Here is a 21,926-nt window from a genome sequence, read left to right as displayed (position 1 = left end):
AATATCTATTTTTTACTTTTTCTTTTCTTTTACAATATAAAATAAAGATATCTTAAAATAAAAATAAAATTTAAATTCTAAAACAAAGTTTGTTCCCCTTCTTCATCCTTCTCTTAAATTAAAAGTTTTTTTTAATTTAAGCCCTTCGTCATTCGTCCTCCTCTTTAATTAAAAGTTTTTTTTTTGTTTTAAGTATTTATTTTAAATTTTCATTCTAAAATAGATTTATTTTATATTGTAAAAGAAAAGAAAAATAAAAGTAAAAAATAGTTATTTGTCCTTAATTAAAAATTTAATTTATTAAGGATTTAATTATTATTTTTAGAAAAAAAATAATTTTTATTTAATAAAAGGGGTATTATTTGGTAGTGGTCAAAGTTCGGGGGGCAAATGTAATGCCCCAAATTTCCTAATAAGGTTTAGGACCTTGATTAGGAGGCCGGGAGGGCCATACTTGATTTATTGTGTTATTAAATGATAATATGCATGTTTAGGTGTATTAAATATGCATGTGAACTCATTTTTTAGTAATTGGTGATTTTCATATTTTGGCCATTTCAGGCATATTTGACATATATGTGATAAGTGTGTGGTGCTTTATTATTGTTTGGTTATGCTAGGGTTACTCAGCACAGGACGATCCTAGGAGGTAAGCTAGTGGGAAAGTCACAACGAGATTTATTCTTGACTTGGAGTGAGTCAAGGGGTAATTAGAGCATTACCGGGTTATTGGGTAATGGGAATTAATATTTGGTGATAAATTGGGAGTTAGTAAGATCAGGGGGAAATTATGGAGGTTTTGACTATTTTGTCCTCGGGGGTGTTTTCGGGACCCCGAGTGTTAGGATGTGGCTGAGGCTACTTAAGCTTTAAGTAACCTTTTAAAAGAATAAAAGAACGTTCTCTCCCTCTAAATTTCATTTTCGTCTCCCGATTGCATTTTCGAAGGTAGCTTGAGTTCTAGGACTCGGATTCAAGCGAGGATCGAGGCATAGTGATCCTAGGAAAGATTAGAAGCTTATTAACCGGAGGATTTAGTTGGAAACAACTCAATTGGAGGTAATTCAAGTTTTAAGTTCTAAGTTTTAAGCTTGAATTGGATTTTGTGCTTTGATGAGTTTTTAATTGATTTGAGACTTGGGTTTTATGGGTTTTGGATCATGGGGATGTTTGGGAACTTTGATTTTGGGATTTGGAGATGTGTTAGATAGGTTTTTGGAAGGTTTTAAAAGTGGAAAAACGAGGAAAATTGGTTGGTGCAAGGTTGGGCCGCGACCTTGTTCTAGGGTGCCGCGACCCTAGCTTGATGAAGGTGGAGGAGGCTTTGCCAGGGGGGCGGGCTGCGGCATGGTCCTTGGAGGGCCGCGGCCCTTAAGGGAAAAGTTGCCCAAAAGTGTGTTTTTGTGATGGAAACTTAACTCTAAGGGCCTGGGATCGATCCTACTACTTAGTTGAGTGGGATTCGATGTCCCGGAGGCCTGAGTTGGGTTTGGAAGTATTTATTTACTCATTTTGATGAGGTTTTATATTATGGTTGTGACTAGTTATCACTAGAGACTTGGAATCAGGGTCGTGCTTGTGGCTCGTTTATTGGTAACCTGTGCTTGGACCAAAGGTAAGAAAACTGCACCCCATATGTGACATGCATGGTTATTCTTGATGCATGTTGGATGTTTAAAGGTAAACATTGAAAGCATATTGAATGCTTAGCAATCTTGCTCATTTGCATATGGTTATTATTGAGGCATGCTGGATGATTAAGTGTGATGAATGTGGTGCACGAGAAACATGTGATTAGGGCATGCCATGAATATTGAATATGAGATTGTTCAGAGCTTGAGCCTCTGTGTGTATGCATGATCTTAATTGTGCTGGTAATTGTTAAGTAAGCATGCTAAATGCCCTGTATTTAGATATTAGACATATGATATATGTTGGTAGCATTGCTTACTTGTGCATGGCCCTGATCACTCAGATTTGGCATTGGTTGTGTGTTACTGACCTGGGAGCCAGTAACGGCATAAGCGTCATGAACGCTGGGCCGATAAAAGATTATATCTAATCGACATTCTGCATTAGATGACTCAACAAGAGCATTAATGCCGGACCGACCTTAAGTTCGATGAAAACTAAAAGCGCTTGTGTGACTTACCCATCAGTTACTCATCTGTTTAAGCTAGTGACTACCCATCAGTCACTCATCTGATAGAGCCATTGCAGGAAAGCCCAGGTAACAGTTTCGTTACACGGCTATGGGCACCGAGCCCCGTAGTGACTTGCTTGTTAGTCACTCAGTATGGTTAACAGAACCTCAAAGTGATATTCACTCATCTGTTCAGGGCTTTAAGCTCTGTATGATCATTCTGATCATCATTTGCATGGCTTTGGGTGTTGAGCCCCGTAGTGACTTGCTTGTCGGTCACTCAGTATGGTTTACCAGAACCTCTAGTGTTAAATCACTCATCTGATTAGGATTGACTTGATAATCATCCAATCAGAAGGGCATGATTTCTTATCCTGGATACCCCAGCATTGTTTGAACTTATTTGCATGCTTGAATAAAGCTATGTTTGCTAGGCATGCCAGATAATTTGATATCATAATACGATTGTTCATGAGCATATTGAGTTTTCTTGCTAGGCTTCGGCTCACGGGTGCTATGTGGTGCAGGTAAAGGCAAAAGAAAACTGGACCATCCTTGAGTTGGAGAGCTTAGGTGACGATGTGTACATATGCAGCTGCTCGACCGCCACGGCCGATGTTTGAAGGAGATGAACTAGGATTAAACCCTGTTTTGCCGCTTAGATCGGCTGGTTGTAAATATTTTGTTGTAATAAACCTTTAGATTATATTTTTGGGATCCTAATGTATACAGTAAACGTTCTAATGAAATATTATATCTTAACAAAAAAATTTAATCCCTAAACCGCTAATCATACTTAGTTACACGTTTATGACCAAATGACTCGATTAGCGAGTTTAGCACTGTTTGTAATGTGCACTGTAACGGTTCCTGGAGTTTAGGGCGTTACAGTAAAATTGTTAATCATTCTATACATGACAGTGCCACATCAACAGACAAAATGCCACATCATCAATCCGTTAGCCACCTAGGAGGAAATCTAACAAAAGTCTCATATTTTAGTAACGTGCATAGTTCGGGGGAAATTTTCAATATCACGAATCATTCGGGAGGCACGATCATATAATGTTAATAGTTTGGAAAACAAAAATACTAGTTATTCTATAATTATTATTTTGGTATGAGGGCAACTCCAATGGCATATTTCGGTACTAAAATAATAGATATATGAATATATATGTACCGTGTGCAACACTAATTGATAAGAGTTAGTATAATTTAATATATGATTTTTTTAAAAAAAAAAATATGTGGGATATCTTACTAAATTATACCGTGATTTTCCTTGGTAATATTTGCAAATAAAAAAACCATAATTTTTTCCTCTTCGATGGAGCTTTGACCAAGGGCCCTCTTGTTTTGTGCTATTTGGTGATTCAAATGTTAGAGGTCTCAACAACAATGTTAACATCTTTTCTTCGGTGGAGGCATTTGTGTGGCGGTGAGGTTTGATTTTTAGTGGCCATCGGTGGTATTCACACCCCTTTTGATAGGTTTGTGGTGGGCAGTTGAGTGGTTTGCTTTGATAGTTACTTGTACCTAGCTACCTTTTTTTTAATGTTTTTTTATAGTATTTATTAGTGGTGTTTGTCATTATCATTTTTTTAAGATTGTGTTAGCTATTATTATTGCTGCTTTAGTTAAAATTTTTATTTCTGCTTTTCGATTTATTAAGGTTTATACATTTGTGGTGAGTTTGTCATTCTACCAAATTGTCTTATCATAAAAAAAATGTACTCACCAATTATTATTTATCTAATTAGATTTAACATATTATTTATTTATTTGAGTAATTTAACCTATTTAGATTTGTGATCATACCGTGAACTTTTTTGACTTGTATTGAACTTTGTCGAAATTCTGTTTTCTAAAAAAATAATAACACATAAATATATAATTTTTTTAATGAAAAAAATCCATAAATATATTTGATTGTTTGTCTTTATTTTTACATATTACCGAACTTAAATAATATCACTTGAGTTAATTAGCTTGCTAAATGCGAATATATTCTAAATGTTTCTTTGGATTTTTATACCATATTTCTACATTCACGTTGAAAAGTGCATAATAATGTTAAATTTAACATCACTTTTTGAGGCATGCTCTAATGTTTACATGCTATGAAAATTTTTATATATAAAAAAAGAAAAAGAAAAATCTTTAACTGTATCTTAACTCTTAGCATTTACCACTCAATCACTCCTTACAAGAACCGAAACTACTTGTTTACAATCTTTTGATCTATAATAATTAAATACGATTTCTATGTACTATACTATTAACTCAAATTTATAGTTATTTGATAAAAAAAAAAGTGTATACATATTTTGAATTTCGCAATTTGTGAATTGTGTTTTTATATTAAAAATAATGACATAGGTACGCGGTTGTATTTATTTAATCATGAAAAAGAGGCTAAAATACCTCCATGGCATATATAACATTTTCAATTTTTTTAAGTACATCTCCGGCAATAATATTTAATTTTTTTAAAAAAAATTACACTTTAATATCTAGATATATTTTTTGACAGTAATAATATATAAATCTACAATTTTGGTACAAGTGTTAGTACTCACGGTTAACTGCCAGTTAAGTATCACACAACACATTTTTATACTCATAAATTTAGGTATTAAAAAGTAAATTGTGAAACAATTTGGGTATTATCGCCGCCAATATTCCTAAATTATTTAAATATTATAAAAATCATTTTAAAATTTAAAAAAATCTAATAAATTATTAAAAACTAATTAATAAAACTAAAATTTGTAAATTTGAAACAACCCAAATTAAAATTGAAACTCAAATCATCCCAAAATCCATATTATTAATTAGCTTTTAATAATATTTTAAAATTTTTAAAATTTAAAATAATTTTTATAATATTTAAAGAATTTAAAATCCATATGTGTTACATCGATACTTAACGGTAAGTACTAACAATTGCACAAAAATTATAGATTTATGTATTACCGCAAAAAAAAGTATTAAAGTATAACTTTTGAAAAGATTTGAGTATTATCGCTGCCAATTGACTAATAAAAATATGTTACGTGATACTTAACAAGCACTTAACGATGAGTTTGTATCAAAATTGTAGATTTATGTATTATTACCACAAAAAATAGGTATTAATGTGTAACTTTTAAAAAAAATAGGTATTATGATTGCTAATATCCTATTTTTAAATGATAATAACATTATCAATTTCGTTGTGCTAAGTTTTACTGTATATATATTATCTTTTATCTTATAATATTACCATAATTGAAGGTATTCATGAGTTTATACTTCTTCGAAAGTTAGAGTTTTTAATTTATTTTTAAAGTGGTATTGAAATTCTTAATGATTTTAACACATTTCAAACAAGAATAAAGAATTTATGTAACTTGATCAATGATTTTTCTTATTTTTTTAAATTGAACCAAGTTTATAGAGGTTAGAAGAGTCCAAGGAGTATTTGAAAAAAAAGAGCTCAAAGAGTAATTAAAATATTTCGAGGTGTCCTAATCCAGGCTAATCAACTCGATTGCAATGAAAACTCACATTAGTGACACATAGTCTAGGTAAAATCTACCATCAAACAAATACATAATATAGTAAGCCACCTTTTAAACATATTGTAATGAGGTGATGTTACTCAATACCGAATCTAGGACTCCACGAAAAAATTCACGACCACAAACGATTTGAAATAAGGATAAAGATTATACCACAATTGACAAAAACCAAAGTTTTTCAAAGAATAAGGTGATAGCACACCATTATTCAACTAAGCAAGCCCATAAAAGGACCTAAAACACTAAATAAACATAAAAACGAGTTGCAATAATAACTAGATAAACAAAGCAAATATGAGGCATACACAATTAGGCATCAATGACACTCTATACTAACACTATGTGGTAGGGAAGAGAGATGTGTGGATAGAGAGTAGTGGGAAGAGATGTTTAATTCTTTTGTTTGGTAAGAGGGAGAGAGGAAGGAATATGAGATATGGATGGACCTTCTTCCTCCAAAGCTTAAACATTCAATCCCTCAAAAAATGAAGGGATTAAAAAAAAAGACAAAAAATAATATATAAAATGTCATATATACCATTTTAAAAAATAATAAATATTTATATTATATAGATAAAATAGTAATTTTAATAATTAATTTCTTCACCTTCCCTTTTCCATCCTTCCTACTCATCTTTTTAAACTCTCCCTTCATCAAACTCTCTATCCTTACCACCAAACATAGCCTAAGCTTCGACAGTAACCCATGACAACCTGTATACACACCAAGCCAAAAGCTATGATCCATCTCCAAAGACCAGACAGAGACAAAAAGCTTCAAATACAAGAATGCCCCCGAGTGAACCAAACCAATCCCACACTAGCCAAGAACAGAAGCAACTCATCACCGGAGAAAAAAACGGAGTCGCCCAAAAAAAGAAAGCAAAACAAAGCAGCCATCAAGTCAAAGTATCAAACCGCTCGGGAGCATATATACATGCAAACCTTTCTGTCGAACCTCCACCAACACGCTTTAGCCAATAAAGGAGACCCTAAATTTAAGGTATTCTTTGTAGAAAAAAAATGAGAGAAAGCATTCTAGATTGAGAAGGGCAGTCCTTTAATTTAATTAAGTATACTTTGACCAATGATCTTTTGATTTGCATTTTTTTCACAAGGGTATCTTGTGCTTAAATTAATTGAATTAGATATTTAGATTTTTGTCAAATATTTCTGTCAATAATAAATTTGATCCTTTCTTTTTAAAAGGGTATTTTTGCTAATCGATTTATTAATTGCCAAGTAATTATTCTATTGGAATTAATAGGCGATGGCTGACGTGACATTATTTGAGTGGTGGAATGGCTCAACAAACTACAATAATTTTGTCTCCACTAAAGTAACCTTTGAGTACTAGCTAGAATCGCATTGTTTGTTTGAATAAAGATTGAAGAATCTCATTGCCATTAAAATAATCATTGAAGTAATACATAATAAAAAAAAATATTTTTTTAATGGTGCTACGCTAATCATACTTAATCTTAAATTAATGATTATTTGACGATTATTTACACCATAACAAGATACTTAACATTCCATAAAAAAAGTACTTAACATTATTTTATGTATACTTTTCTACCTTTTCGCATGCATGGTTTCATATGAAAATAATATTTTATTATTTTAACCTCTTTTATATTTCTTTTAATATTATTATAAGATAAATGTTTCCAATACTAGAAAGAGACAACAATAATAATATAATACAAACAGTAGAATACAATAAGATCTAATTTTTAATTGATTTTTTTTTTTGTTAGTTCTTCTTCGGGAAAAGAAGGTTCCTCTTATTCATACCCCACAAATTATAACAATTTTTTAATAACTCACCAAATAAACCCAAAAATTAAAAAAACACACACACACACACACAAATATTTTTTGAAATTTAAAGTCGTGGACCACAAACAAATAAATATTACACATTTTTAATGAATCGGAGGACAAGAGCTTGCCACGTTGGTGACTTGGAATAAAGCAAGAAGATAAACAAGATAGTAAGGACTAAAAAGAGTGGCTTTCTCGGGCTTTGATAAGAAGCAATAAAGTTCATATATATATATAATATAAAAATGAATATAATAACTATGAACAGTTCGGGGGCTGGGATTTTAAAGCCTTATGTTGTTATTATATTATTATTGCATTCCGCATAGCAAAAAATAGATTGCTTTATTCTGATTAATAATCAAACAATCAGCTTGTGTTTTTTTGTGGGCAAGATATTATTTTTTTTAATTTCTTTTTTCCTGAGAAATATATAGGGAATATATGAGGCTACGGATCCTCCTGAGCGTCAACTGTATTTGGTTTCAAAAGGGTATTTTTCCTTTTTGTGTGTGGCTGTGTCTTCAGCTTGGTCTAGCAGGGATAGGAAGACCCTCGTGTGGTTCTATTGGTACCCATTTCTCATTCTATCTCTAGCATAATTGTACTCTACTAAGTTTCAGGAGGAGTTTCTCTTGTGGGTAGTTGTTGGTGTTGATGATCCTGTTTTGGGGATGTATGTGGTCGGGAATCGTTTATTTTTTAAACTGAATGTGAATTCTTAGTGGGGTTTTGGAAATTTAGCTTGGTTTTTGAGAAATTGATACCATATTTTTTCTTGGGTTTGTTCATGGTGGAGTACTTGCTTAGGTAACCACGCTGAAATTCCATAAGTTGCCTACTTCTGTGCCCGGCAGTAGAAATTAAGTCATTGCAGATGGGAGGCCAAGTGCTTGACGAGAGGCTTTTGTTTTATACTTTTTTGTGGTTCTGAGTTGAGTTTTTGATGGTTCCTTGGTGATTTTGGAGCTCGGAGTGTGTACATAGAGAAGTCCATAAGGTACTCCATTTATTGGATGATTAAGTTATGGCCTTCATGCAGCTCTAGATTTTTGATGTAACTGACTGGTTAGCTGATTCACTTAGTTTGTTAGTTATGCTTTGTTATTACAAAATCTGTTACTCTTGTTATAGGCTGTCATGTTAGTTACAGTTGTTATAACTCTTAACTGTAATCTTGTAATACTCAGTCATATAAATAAGAGCTTGCTGAAGTTCTGAGAGGGCTTTTCTTTGTTGTTCTCTCTAAATAGTATTCAGGCTTGAACCTTCTTATAGATGGATAGCAATGAAGGGATCCTCTGAGTCTACTCGTATGAAATCTAGCAGTTCTAGGGAATTGAACGCTTCCAGGGTTTCTAACCTCGATTTGAGGCTTCCACATGGTGGTGGAACTGGTTTATCCGGTGATGTATTGAATGACTCTAGCCATAGAGAGGGAGACGATAACAGGGTTTCGTTTGTTCACAATGATTACATCCAAAACCAGGTTGGTTTATCTGGAGTTTGTGAGGATGAGGTAGCAGTGGATCCTTTTGTTCGTGCCATTGAATGGGGTGATATCAGCTTGAGGCAATGGTTGGATAAACCTGACCGGTCAGTTGATGTCTTTGAATGCTTACACATATTTAAACAAATAGTGGAGATTGTGAATGTAGCCCACTCTCAAGGAATTGTTGTCAATAATGTGCGCCCTTCTTGCTTTGTCATGTCTTCTTTCAACCTTGTCTCCTTCATTGAGTCTGCATCTTGTTCTGATTCTGGGTCTGATAATCTCGAGGACGGCTTGAACAGTCCCACGACGGATCCAAAAACTTCATCCACATCCTTGCCTGATGACTTGTGTACACAGAAAAGAAACCCGGGTAGTGAAGATCTTCAGCCATTGAGGGCTTCAGCGAATGCTTTCTCAGAAACAAGTTGCATGCAGTCAAGCTCAACCTATGCACCACGTGAATCATTGGTAGTGGAAACTGAAGAAAATAGAAACAAAGATAGGAGGAGTGCAGAAGTAGAAGAGAAAAAACAACCATTTCCAATGAAACATGTATTGCTTATGGAGACTAATTGGTACACTAGTCCCGAAGAGGCTACTGGTGGTTCAATTTCATGTGCTTCGGACATATACAGACTTGGGGTTCTTCTTTTTGAGGTACGTAATGTAAGCTGAACAATTATGACTGCTATTGGGAATTGGACGTTAGTATTCTGTGATAGACTAAGTGATTAAATGCAGTTAAAAGATAGTTAGCTTCTTTAGTTTTAGTTTTCCTATCTGTTAAGTTATTTAGTTGCTCTACTAACTACCGTTAGTTTAGTTAGTTAGTGTGTTGTAACATTTTGTATTCTTGAGCTGCTCACTTGGTCTATAAATAAATATCTTGAGTAAGAGGTTTTGCTATCTTCCCAAACTTCTAAAAAGTCATTCACTGACATATTCTCTAAATCGCCTTTGAAGTTGAAAGTATTGGTTTGCATTATTCTGTATACGTAACAATAGAATTTGAAACAATATTTTTGATGAGTTCATGTATGTTTCTGAGTATGCTGATGTGGTTTTGCTATTTGTGATTAGTTATTCTGTCCGTCCAGTTCGAGAGAAGAAAAAAGTAGAACAATGTCTAGTCTGAGGCATCGAGTTCTTCCTGCTCAACTGCTACTGAAATGGCCGAAAGAAGCTTCATTTTGTTTATGGCTACTTCATCCTGAACCAACTAGTAGGCCAAAAATGGGGTAAGAACTCCTCACAAAATGTCTTCTAAAACAGTCAAATTCATCTCAATTTTAATATTTATCCTGTTGAATCTTTAATTCCTCTTCTAACTTAGAATGTGTAAAAATACACCCATCATGGGTGGGTCATGCTCATGGTTTACTCCCACGAGGTATGGAACTCGATTCTTCATGAGGACATGCCTAGCATTTTGCTAGGGTTTACTGTTTTCCAAAGATTGTAGAATTTCCTACATTTTTTTATTTGCTCTAAAACTTGAATTTGTTACAAGGTTTTATAATAGAAACACATTCTAGCAAATACATCTTTTAACATGTAATTTAACTTCAATATGATCAAACTTTTCATACTCTACTTTCATGCCATCTATGACAGTGAATTGTTAAACAGTGATTTCTTAAATGAGCCACGAGATGACTTAGAAGAACGTGAAGCAGCCATAGAACTCAGGGAGCAAGTAGAGGAGCAAGAGCTGTTACTGGAGTTTCTTCTACTAATTCAACAAAGAAAGCAAGAGGCTGCGGATAAGTTGCAAGATACTCTCTCTTTCCTGTGTTCTGATATTGAAGAAGTTATGAAGCAACAATCAATTTTGAAGAAAAAAGGCGGTTCATGTCCTGATCTGGCAAAGGAAGATAACTCCACATCAAATCTCCCTTCAATGAATATTGTTATTGATGACGATTCTACTAGCTTGGGATCCAGAAAAAGATTCAGACCAGGATTGCGGAATCTTCACTTGGAGGAATGTGATGATAATATAGATGGTGAGCAGAAGTCGGACAGTGAAAATAAAGAGAGCATTCTTTTCAGAAATTCTCGATTGATGAAGAACTTCAAAAAGCTAGAGTCTGCATATTTTTCAACTAGATGCAGGCCTACCAAGCAAGTAGGGAAACATGTGATTAGGCAATCACCAATAAGCAGTGATGGCAAGGGTTCTGTTGTTGCAAGTGAAAGAAGTTTTGTCAATAATTTGACATCAAAAGATAGAAGTTATGAGAGTAGACAAAGTGGTTGGATAAATCCTTTCTTGGAAGGTTTGTGCAAGTATCTATCTTTCAGTAAATTGAAAGTTAAAGCAGATTTAAAGCAAGGGGATCTTCTAAATTCTTCAAACCTAGTGTGCTCTCTCAGTTTTGATCGTGATGGGGAATTGTTTGCCACAGCTGGTGTTAATAAGAAAATTAAAGTATTCGAATGCAACACAATTATAAACGAGGATCGTGATATTCACTATCCAGTGGTTGAAATGGCTACTAGGTCAAAGCTTAGTAGTATATGTTGGAATAGCTATATAAAAAGTCAGATTGCTTCCAGTAACTTTGAAGGTGTGGTTCAGGTAAGTCAACCTTTAATTTATTCATCGCTTAAAGATTTAGATAGCTTTTGTTTCAACTCATTCACTTGGCCTTTCCAGATATGGGACGTGACAAGAAGTCAAGTGCAAATGGAGATGAGAGAGCACGAGAGGCGTGTGTGGTCAATTGACTTTTCCTCAGCAGATCCAACATTGTTGGCCAGCGGGAGTGATGATGGTTCTGTTAAGCTATGGAGTATCAATCAGGCAATTCTATTTTTCCACTTTGGTGGATGTCAGCTTTGAAACTAAACGTACTGCAGTTATCTATTTGCATGCTGTGTGTACATAATTCCGGATGTATGATAAGTTGTTTCTCTTACTTGGGGTGCTACTGCAGGGGGTGAGCATTGGTACAATCAGAACAAAGGCCAATGTCTGCTGCGTTCAGTTTCCCTTGGACTCTGGTCGTTCCATAGCATTTGGTTCAGCAGATCATAAAATTTATTACTATGATCTGCGCAATGCAAAGGTTCCTCTCTGCACATTAGTAGGACACAATAAAACTGTGAGTTATGTCAAGTTCGTAGATGCAACAAATCTTGTGTCGGCGTCCACTGATAACTCTTTGAAGCTTTGGGATTTGTCAACGTGTACATCTCGAGTTACTGACACTCCAGTTCATTCCTTCACAGGTCACATGAATGTAAAGGTACTTCACTATCTTGCATAAATCATACATTTGGAGTAATGACGTTCTCCACTTTTAAAGAGTCAGGCTTGATGAGATATTACTTGGATTGTGCATTTTTTCCTTTGTTACGACTGTGATTTCATCCTAAGGTATAGAATGTTTATAAATTTCACCACCTAGGTATCAACAGCATCTGGGCCTGTACCTAAGGTATAGAATGTTTATAAATTTCACCACCTAGGTATCAACAGCATCTGGGCCTGTACCAGGAATATGTTGGTGCTAGCTGGGGCATATGTATGAGAGCCTCTTACAGAATTAACTAACAAAAAAAAAGGCGCATTACATATTTTGATGGATTTTTCCGTAAATACTTAATGCTAGTTATCCAGGCCATTATATTAGTCAAGAGTGGTTGCATTATCCATGTTAATTTATGTTTTTGTATAGTTCTAGATTTTTCACTGAATCTCCGTGAACGTATTATGAGTATGTACACACATTGTCAAGAGATTCTTGCTTCTTCTGGTAAGCAGTGAAGACTTTCCTTTGCTTGAGTCAGGTTTAAAATGTACATAATGTTGACAATGTTGGTAATGTTAGTGATGAACTCTACATGTTGTTCAGTGAAGGTTGAACTGATACCTCCTTAATTGTTGTGTAATTTTTACTAAATTATTTTAATATAATTTTTCTTTTTTAAAAAAAAAAAACTGATGGGCCAAGTTTATCACTGATGAAACATGCTACCCCTCACCGTTCCATCCCCAGGTCTTTAGCTCTTAATTAGGGATAAAGTTTTATTTTTCATCTTGAATTATAAAAGGTTATACAGGTGTCATTATAAAGCAAAGAGTAATTTTTTTTGCTAAACGAGAACTTAAAAACTCTACTAAACCATAGGGTAATCAAAAGTGGTTATGTGTGTGTGAGTGGTGGGTGGGGGGTCGTTGTTAAAATATACCTTGTCGATTGTTATAGTATAAAGCAGAAGTACACAATCTATTGAAGAGTATGCTGATCCAAAGGTATGTTACTTACGAGTAATTGCAGATTGACCTTTGGGCTCTTCTTAGTAACAGAGTGCGGATTTTGGCTCCACAGGCCGGCCTTAGATGCCACTTTATTAGCTTGCTTTAGTTCTGTTATTTTTCTGCTTGGCTTTTTCTTTCTTATCTTTGCTGGAGGAATCGTAGTAATTTTAGTATTTTCACTTGGATTTTGTTGAACATATTTGAAGTATGGTAATTCTTATTTAGGTTGTATTTGCATTAAAATGCATGTGTTTTTAGTTGAAACTAGCCTGATGTTATTCAGACTGTATGGTCAATTTACATAATTGCGTTACGGTTCTTTTTCATCCTAATAACATAAGATTTTGAAGTATTTTCAGATTGAAATGATAACATAAGAGATTATTTTATAAATCTGTTATATTGTTTTCATATTTACAATACTTAAACTTGATATGTAGCTGAAGTCATTCATATATGTGGCAATGAATGTTGTGTCCTCATGCGTGGAGTACTGGTGGAAATTTGAATGTCAATCATGTGCAGTTGATTGCTTATGCATTCTTTTCATTGTTGCAGAACTTTGTGGGATTGTCAGTTTTTGATGGTTACATTGCTACAGGATCAGAGACAAATGAGGTAATGTAATTACGAACGGGACAAGCGTTAGTCAGGTTCCACACGATTGTTGGGTTTGTTACTTGGCTGACCAGTGACAAGTGAAACTAGTTTTTTTTTTTATTATTATTGGCTGGAGTACTTTGTTTAATATAACTTGATTCGCAATCGCAATTCAATTGTGTTAAAACATGGGAAGGAAAATATAGAAAAAGTAGAATCAGAAAGTTCATGGCATAAATTTTTTACATGTAAACTGGCTCAGAAACAGTTATTTTTTGACTAATTAAATTGTTAGTCAGACTTCAGTATAAAATTTTAGTAAAAATTAAATATATTGAAGTTCACTGATTTCATATTATGTGAACAGGTTTTCATCTACCACAAAGCTTTACCCATGCCAGCATTACAATTCAAGTTCAACAACTTCGACCCACATTCTGGCAATGAAATGGATGAAGCCAACCAGTTTATTTCTTCTGTTTGTTGGCGTGGCCAGTCCAACACCTTAGTTGCTGCAAATTCTGCAGGGAATATTAAAATTTTGGAGATGGTTTGATTTTGAACTTTGGCAATTGGTGATTGATTCATGATCACAGCGTAGCGTGGATAAGGAATTGTTTGTTGAACAGGAAAGTGATGTAAAGCAATCTTATACCAGACAAGCTTATGTAGCTTTTAGGCGAGGCAAGAGATGAAGCCGATGAACGCCTATAGAAGTAAAAGTTTTCAAAGCAACATAACAAAATTTTTGGTATTAGATTATAGAGGATGTTGATGCTGTGAAGAGCAAGGGCATTATTGTTTGAAAAATCCTGTAGATATAATTCAAAGGAAAAGAGAAAGGTAAAAAGTGTTGGTATTTTGTTCCGTACATAAAACTATAAGGTTCAAATTTGGTTTATACAATATGAACATAATTGGCTAATGTAGTTCCTCTGATTTCCTTGATGCACTTAAGATAACAGTGAATACCCTTTTCATTTCCTTCTCTATTTTTGGCTGGAAAATAATGTTACATTCTTTCTCTTGAAGCCATGAGCAACTTTAGTGGAAGTAAGCAGATGATCAAGTCTTATTTTGTTTTACTTACAAATTATTATGATTAGTTTTGGGACTCTAGTGTGCAAGTACTTATAAATCTCTACTTAATATATGCATGGTTTCATTAATAAATTCGGTTCTGTCAGTATTCCCTTATATAGTAAGAGGTGCCATAATGAAATATTTTTCATTTTCAGCATTTTTTGACAGTAACTATATCTTTTTGTTGCAAGTGGTCCAAATGGAGTGAATGGCAGAGATCTGCTTAACGTATCAAAGAAATTTTATCATTTTCCGTTAACAAAATAAAATAAAAACTAAAAAACTTTGCCTAGTAAAGCTGAGTCTAGTTTTTTAACCTTTTAAAATGTTTATGAGCCATGGGAGAGTCACGCTCTCTCACCAAAACCCCAATGATTTAGTCAATCCTGATTTATCAAATTTATGATCATATATTGAAAAAAATCTAAAAGTGGCTTCTTTATACTTAACAATAACATTGATGATTTGCTTAACTCATAACTCATACACTTGAATCAAATTTTTTTTTTTACAATCTTATTGTTTAGTCAAATAACATGCAGAGATATCTCGAAAAAATAGATAATAAAAATTGATAGACAAAATTAAAAGCCACCTCCCCAACCAAGCGAGATTTCAACCTAAAAATCAAATAAGATTTATAAGTTACCATAATATACTTTATATATATACATTTGTCTTTCTAACTTTTTCATTGTTTCTATTTTTCTTTAGAATATAGTGTCAAAAGGGGAATAACATCATCTACAATCTGTTTTGCACGAACATCATATGAACAAAACCAAGCTTACGAACAGACATAACAATAAGACTATACAAGGATAAAGTATGCAAAAGATGACACAAACCTCAAAGATACTATTGTGCAAATATATATACGCAAGTGTACGTATCGCTAACAAGTAATACAATGATAAATAAAGATCGTTCCCACAGAGATTGATTTACTAATTACCAACAAATTAATTTTCTATTTCTATTTGATCAACAATAAATTAGTTTCAAAAATATTAAAATAAAAAAAAACAATAAAAATAAATTAACACTATGAAAAAAAGCAAATAATTGTAAAAACTTCAAAAATAAAGAACTAGGGATTTTAATTTAATCAGCTATTCACTTTATTATTTCACTAATCAGACTTCACAATTCTTCTTACTAAACTAATAGCGAATTAACAAAAACGATTCTTACTCTTTTTCAATAAACAAGAACTCAATTTATATGTAAATTTTCTACATTCCTGTGATAAATTCCAACACATAAAAGACATTGAACACAATAATCCTAAAACTACACAATTCATATAGGTATTTTCATCAAATATGAAAATTGTAATTATTCAATCATAGCATAATCAATTCTTACTTTTCAGATTTCGAATCAAAATCATAAATCATGCAAATGGTGATCAAGCATTCACAAACATTAAGAACAGATCAAATAATTTAGAATAGAAGTGAAGAAAGAATCATGAAATCCTCATAGAAAATAACAAAGATACAAGTGATTACATTAAAATTCCTAGAAACAAAATTTAGTTTATAATCATCATTCTAAACATAAACAACAATGAAAAATAACATAGAATTCTAAGGTAAAAGAAAAAGAACTCTTAAGAGTGAATGGAGATGCTCCACGATGTCTTCCTTTCTTCCGAAATCGTCCTCTCCCAAAAAGTCCCCTTTCTCTCCTCTCGAAATTACGTTTAAAACCTAATTTTTTCGTCAGAAGCAATGCGGGCCGCGACATAGTATAAGAAGGACTGCAGCCCGTGTCAATTTTCTGGGCAGACAAAACTAGGCGCACTGCGACCCTATATTCTTGCGCCACGACCCTTAACAACTTTTTGAAAAAAAAATGCTTTCTGCCTTGGACCGGGCTGCGGCTCAGCATCATAGCGCCGCGACCCTTAACAATTTCTTCAACTTTTGTACTTTTGGTCCCGAAAATTCACCGAAGCCATCAAATTACTTGAGAATTCATCGTTTCACGAAATCAACGCAAAAAGCCAATTTTTTATTATTTTTCTGCCAATTTGCTCCAATTATTCTTTTCTTTTATTTATAAGCTAAAACCTGAAAACATGCAAAAACCAAGCATAAAACTACACTAAACAACTAAAAATATTAATTAAAGCTACCTAAAAAATAACCTAAACACAACACAAAACTAGACTCAATAGATACCACGCGATCACACCGTTAATATGAGTTCTTATTTGTTTTGAGGTACTTCAATCAAGTCTTTAGATAAATTCAGCTGAGTTTTAGAATTTGAATAAATTCTTGTCATTATGTGGCGAGGACGGCATTGCCCTGTGTACTGTTATAATATATAAGCCAAGGGACTTGTCTTTGCATAATCATTAAATATCACTTTGCTTAAATAAAATATATTATAATTGATGGTGATCGATACCAATAGTAATTGTAAATATAAGACACCTATGTTAAGCTAAGAAACTAAAAAAATATCAACATAGCAATTTTTTTTTTTATCTAATATATATAAGTCATGGTATTTATCGAGGACATTCCACAATCAAATTAATCATTCAATTAGAATTTAATTGTTTACATTTTAAAATATATAATTCTGCCATTAATATAAGAATCTAACAAAGTGAAGTTACCACTAAAATATTATACTCATTTACCAAAGAACTAAAGACAAAATCTACCAAAAGAATAAAAAATCGTGAAAATCATAATTTTGTTCAGAATAATGTTAATTTCTGATACTAAAATATAACTAATATTAAAAAAAAAAAAAAAAAATTCTCAAAAACCATTTTGCTCTTCTTTCCTCTCTCATTATTTTTTTCCATCTTCAAGTAAGAATCTTTAATGAAGTCTATGTACATTGATTCTGACCATACTTAGCTGCCACAACTAGCTTAGCTACAAGTTGGTGAAGTCTCTGAGCTCCAGGGCCTGGTTTCAGCTTATTTGGGTTACCAACCTTAGAGCATTTAGGACTACCGGCACACCAACCGCCAGGAGTGAAGCCTTCTTTCTTCCGACCAAGCAAATCCTTATCAATCTTATCAAGTGCAGTATCATCTTGTTTGAATTTTCGAGCAAAAGCGGCGTTGCTAGTAATCATCTTGGTGGTGTCATTGATTGTGAGAGTGTGGGGATGTTGCTTGGGAGGCATATCCCAAGCAATGTAGTGCAAGTCATGGTTAACTGCAGTCTTAGCATACTCTGGCTCATTGCATATAACAGTCTGAAAATAGCCTTCTGGAGAAGAAACAAAGTTTGTGTAGTACATAAGAAGAGTCCTTGGTAGATTGTCCCAACCCCAAATACAGTACTCCACGAACGAACGCGATAGGACCATCCATGCTGACCCTGCAATACAGCTAAATGTCAATGAATGACTCAAACAGATAATGATTGGAAAAACTTACAAAACAAACAAGTAACTAGAAGAATGTATGTAAATTATTTTCATGGGGTATGTTATTGTGTACTTTTAACTAAAGACTTTCATTAATGATGAAGCTTATAATAATTGATTATTTGTAAAGGGTTTATGTCAAATTCTAATGTAATCCAACTTTGTGAAGAAGTTCGGAATAAGTCATAAGTTGAGAGACAATTCCTTTAAAAAGAGACCAATGTTGCAAATAGAAGTGTTAGTTGGAGAGTTGGTATTGTAACGAGAACAGATGAAAACTATTGGGTTAACAAAGCAGCATCAATGGAAAGAAGAGAGAACAGGTGGATGCAGTACTATTTAGCTGATTGCTGGAATCATTTAACGCATACATATCAATCTTCCAGGGCCATTCGTTTTTGTAATTTTCAACTTCAACATATCTAATTTTATATGAAATTGAATCCTTGATCTTTAGCTTGTCCATAACATTAAGCATAGAAAACAGAAAGGTTTTGCATTCTATCACATAAATGCAAAATCAAAGCAAGCAACAAAGACGGATATAGGAGTTTATCATGTATTTACCAGTAAATAGTTTAAATGCCGATGGCAATGTCCGCCTTGGTGCGACCCAAAATATATCTTTTTTGGTTGACAAATAGAGACCGGGATCTATAATCAATGGCATTGCTCGTTTATCCCTGCAGAATTCAGATACAATCATAAAAAGTTCCACCACAAGACAGAACTTCTTGCTAAGAGTTTGTTTTTTGTATCAGATATTAGTACTAAAAGAGAGTGCTTACTCCTTCCAACCAAGCTGGCTTGTATGCTCAATGAAATTCAGATTTCGATCCAAATATGAAAAAGTGGAAAGAAGGTCTGCATATTCAAAACAAGCAGGCTTTTTTTAGCACAAAAATCCCACAACATTAACATGTCCCACTAAGTGATTAGCAAAGATATACTAGTCCAGGTGTAGGAGACTAACCATCTTGAGTCACTAGGGGATAATCCGAAGCACTAAGATTGATAAACCAATCCCAATCCTTACTCCTCTTGAGAAGAATAGCACAGGCATGAAGTGTATTAGCTACCATAGTAGGTCCTCTATAAGTTACCATATTTGCTTTGGTAACGACATGAACATTACCAATTTCAGCAAAAAGAGTCTCATTCTCGACCCTTGAAGCAAGCTGAAGCCTCTCCTCGGCCGGCGCCTCAAGGTCCAAATGAAGAACATATTGGTTCAAAGGATGGTAACTAGCCTTAAGAGTTCTCCAAAGCTTTTCTAAATCACCTTTGGAGCCAGAAATCAGATAGGCAAATTTTGGAGTTACAATAGCAGGAGGGGGAGGATATTGGGTAAGCTTTGACTCGGCAAACACCGGACTTGTTTCATTTGAGGTTAATCGAGATGGGAAGATTGAAAGAATGGTATTGATTGAAGGTAAGGTAGAGACAAGACCCATGTTCAAGGTAGTGGCCAAGAGTACTATGGCTACCACAGAACTTATAGCTAGAGGAAATAACCACTTCTTTTCCATGTGCAAGGACCCCATTTTCAAGCCTTATCATGGGCTCTGATTATACTATTCTTTACTTGCATAACAAAGTTTTTCCTAAAATCTCTGACGAAACTTACTTCTCCAACAGATGATGATATTCAGATTGAGAAAATTGAGAACCCTTCAAAAATATCACAGAGGAGGACAAAATTAGACTTTTTTAACACAAAATGATTAAATAAGAAGCATTGTTAATTCAGGACATATTATATTAATTCGGAGTAAACATAGAATTTGTAGCTTGCGTGACATTAAAGGAAGAACAAGACAAAATTTTATATTATAATAATAATCGTACAGAAAAGTAAGACCGCATCAGGAAATCGACCATGAAGAATAGAGGAATCAAACAAATATAGAAAATAAAATATACATATATATATAAACATCTAATACATTGCTAACGATATTTTATAATAAACAAATTATTGATAAAAGAAAAGCAAAAACATATAGACATAGTGATGATGAGAGGAATTTCAACCATCCAACAATATTCCTGATTAGGATTTTTGGGTTTTAACCCAGATAATGGCTGCAAATAAAATAAAGAAAAAAAATATTAAATAGTCGAATCCAAACAAAGCAATCATCTGAACTATTGAAAGGGTCACTAATTAACATAAAGATGACAGATAAAAAAAACCCAGATCAGAAATTCCAAACATAGATTACAAAAAGCCATAAAATGATGAAAATAGCTAAATATTAAGCTCTGTAAATAATCACCAGAAAATTCGGAAGCCAGGGCAGTATGAACAGAAAAAAGTATGAAAATGAAAAAGGTGAAGACTAAGTTTTGATGAGACAGAAAAGAAACAGAGGAAAACAGAGGCGGGTATTGTGATGAGAGAAGAGAAGGACACCTGTAAATTCAGCCGTTCGGGTAGAGAGAGAGAAGACGTGTGTGTGAGGGAGAGGGAAGTGGGTATCCGTATCAGTTTGTTTAAGGATTCTCTTTCTCTCTCATTTATAGCCTTTTCAAGCGTCTGCCTTCTGTTATGTCTGGTTTTTTTTTTCTTTCAAAATTGTTCATACTTTTTATTTTCATTTTTTTATATGAGTGTTTTGTTTGGTTTATTTAAAAAAATTACTAATTATTTTTATTAAACTTTTATAATTGTTATATAAATTTTAATAAATAAATAAATAATATTATATATAAAAAAGTGACATAAACTTATTAAAAGAAGTTAAATCAAAATATTATTTATGAGTTTTTTTTTAATAATACGATCACAATATTATTTTTAACATACAAAACATTTATTATATTATTAAATCACATCTTAATTATTATAGAAATTTTTATTTTTATTTTTGATAGAAGATAAATGTTATTCTAATTTCTTATTTAGTTACACATTCATATTATACTACATACAAGCAACGTGCAATATGCATGTTTGCTTAGTTTTATTTATAGAATTTATTAATTATTTTTATTAAATTTATATTAATGTCATATAAATATCCTATTTTAATTAAATAATTTATTTATTTTTGTTTAAGTTTATGTTTGTTCTAGTTTTTGAATTTGAGAGTAACAACAAGATATTATATATTATATGTTTAATGTAATATTAAATATTATACGTGTATTTTAAATTTAAGTTTCTTGCTAGTTTTTAAAAAAAAAAAATTTGTTGCTAATTCACAGTAGATTATATTATATGTTTGATATGATATTATTCTAATAAGTGAGTTTAAGTTTAATTAAATTTTATTTAAGTTATAAAACGTATGATTTTATTATTTTTAAATAATTATTATTGTAAAATATCTCAAAAATATCATATTTAAATTTGTTTAATTATTTATTATTTTGAAATAATTATTATTGTAAAATATTTCAAAAATATCATATTTTAATTTATTTAAATATTTATTATTTTTAAATAATTATTATTGTAAAATATCTAAAAAATATCATATTTTAATATTTTTAATTATTCATTTTATTTTATTTAAGTTTAAGTGTTTACAAACT

The 21,926-nt window shown here is 32.7% G+C and overlaps 2 protein-coding genes across 9 annotated transcripts; one reads left to right on the top strand and one right to left on the bottom strand.

Annotated features, from left to right (window-relative positions):
• Positions 1–7,807: 7,807 nt before the first annotated feature.
• Positions 7,808–14,890, top strand: LOC133796782 (protein SPA1-RELATED 3). 4 transcript variants are annotated; one of them, XM_062234437.1, is made up of 8 exons: positions 7,815–8,536; positions 8,815–9,688; positions 10,112–10,269; positions 10,646–11,612; positions 11,691–11,837; positions 11,971–12,282; positions 13,857–13,916; positions 14,266–14,890. In XM_062234437.1, exons 2-8 carry the CDS (start codon positions 8,825–8,827, stop codon positions 14,452–14,454), a joined length of 2,697 nt encoding a protein of 898 aa, XP_062090421.1. In that variant the 5' UTR covers positions 7,815–8,536; positions 8,815–8,824; the 3' UTR covers positions 14,455–14,890. The 4 variants fall into 4 exon arrangements, with proteins under 4 accessions (XP_062090424.1, XP_062090421.1, XP_062090420.1 ...); XM_062234436.1 differs by having other exon boundaries at positions 8,790–9,688; XM_062234438.1 differs by having other exon boundaries at positions 7,819–9,688; positions 10,661–11,612.
• A 2,722-nt stretch (positions 14,891–17,612) lies between these two features.
• Positions 17,613–20,953, bottom strand: LOC133796780 (beta-glucuronosyltransferase GlcAT14A-like). Of its 5 annotated transcripts, none has more exons than XM_062234434.1 (6): positions 20,803–20,925; positions 20,421–20,471; positions 19,360–20,057; positions 19,175–19,250; positions 18,954–19,069; positions 17,613–18,337 (listed from the first exon to the last, which is right to left on the bottom strand). In XM_062234434.1, exons 3-6 carry the CDS (start codon positions 19,928–19,930, stop codon positions 17,838–17,840), a joined length of 1,263 nt encoding a protein of 420 aa, XP_062090418.1. In that variant the 5' UTR covers positions 19,931–20,057; positions 20,421–20,471; positions 20,803–20,925; the 3' UTR covers positions 17,613–17,837. The 5 variants fall into 5 exon arrangements, with proteins under 5 accessions (XP_062090418.1, XP_062090419.1, XP_062090415.1 ...); XM_062234435.1 differs by lacking the exon at positions 20,803–20,925 and adding an exon at positions 20,666–20,781; XM_062234431.1 differs by lacking the exon at positions 20,421–20,471 and having other exon boundaries at positions 20,803–20,953.
• Between the last annotated feature and the right edge of the window lie 973 nt (positions 20,954–21,926).

Source organism: Humulus lupulus, chromosome 8 (assembly GCF_963169125.1).
Source record: "Humulus lupulus chromosome 8, drHumLupu1.1, whole genome shotgun sequence".
Taxonomy (NCBI): domain Eukaryota; kingdom Viridiplantae; phylum Streptophyta; class Magnoliopsida; order Rosales; family Cannabaceae; genus Humulus; species Humulus lupulus.
Note: the sequence above shows the minus strand (reverse complement) of the source record. Positions and strands in the feature narration are given on the sequence as shown.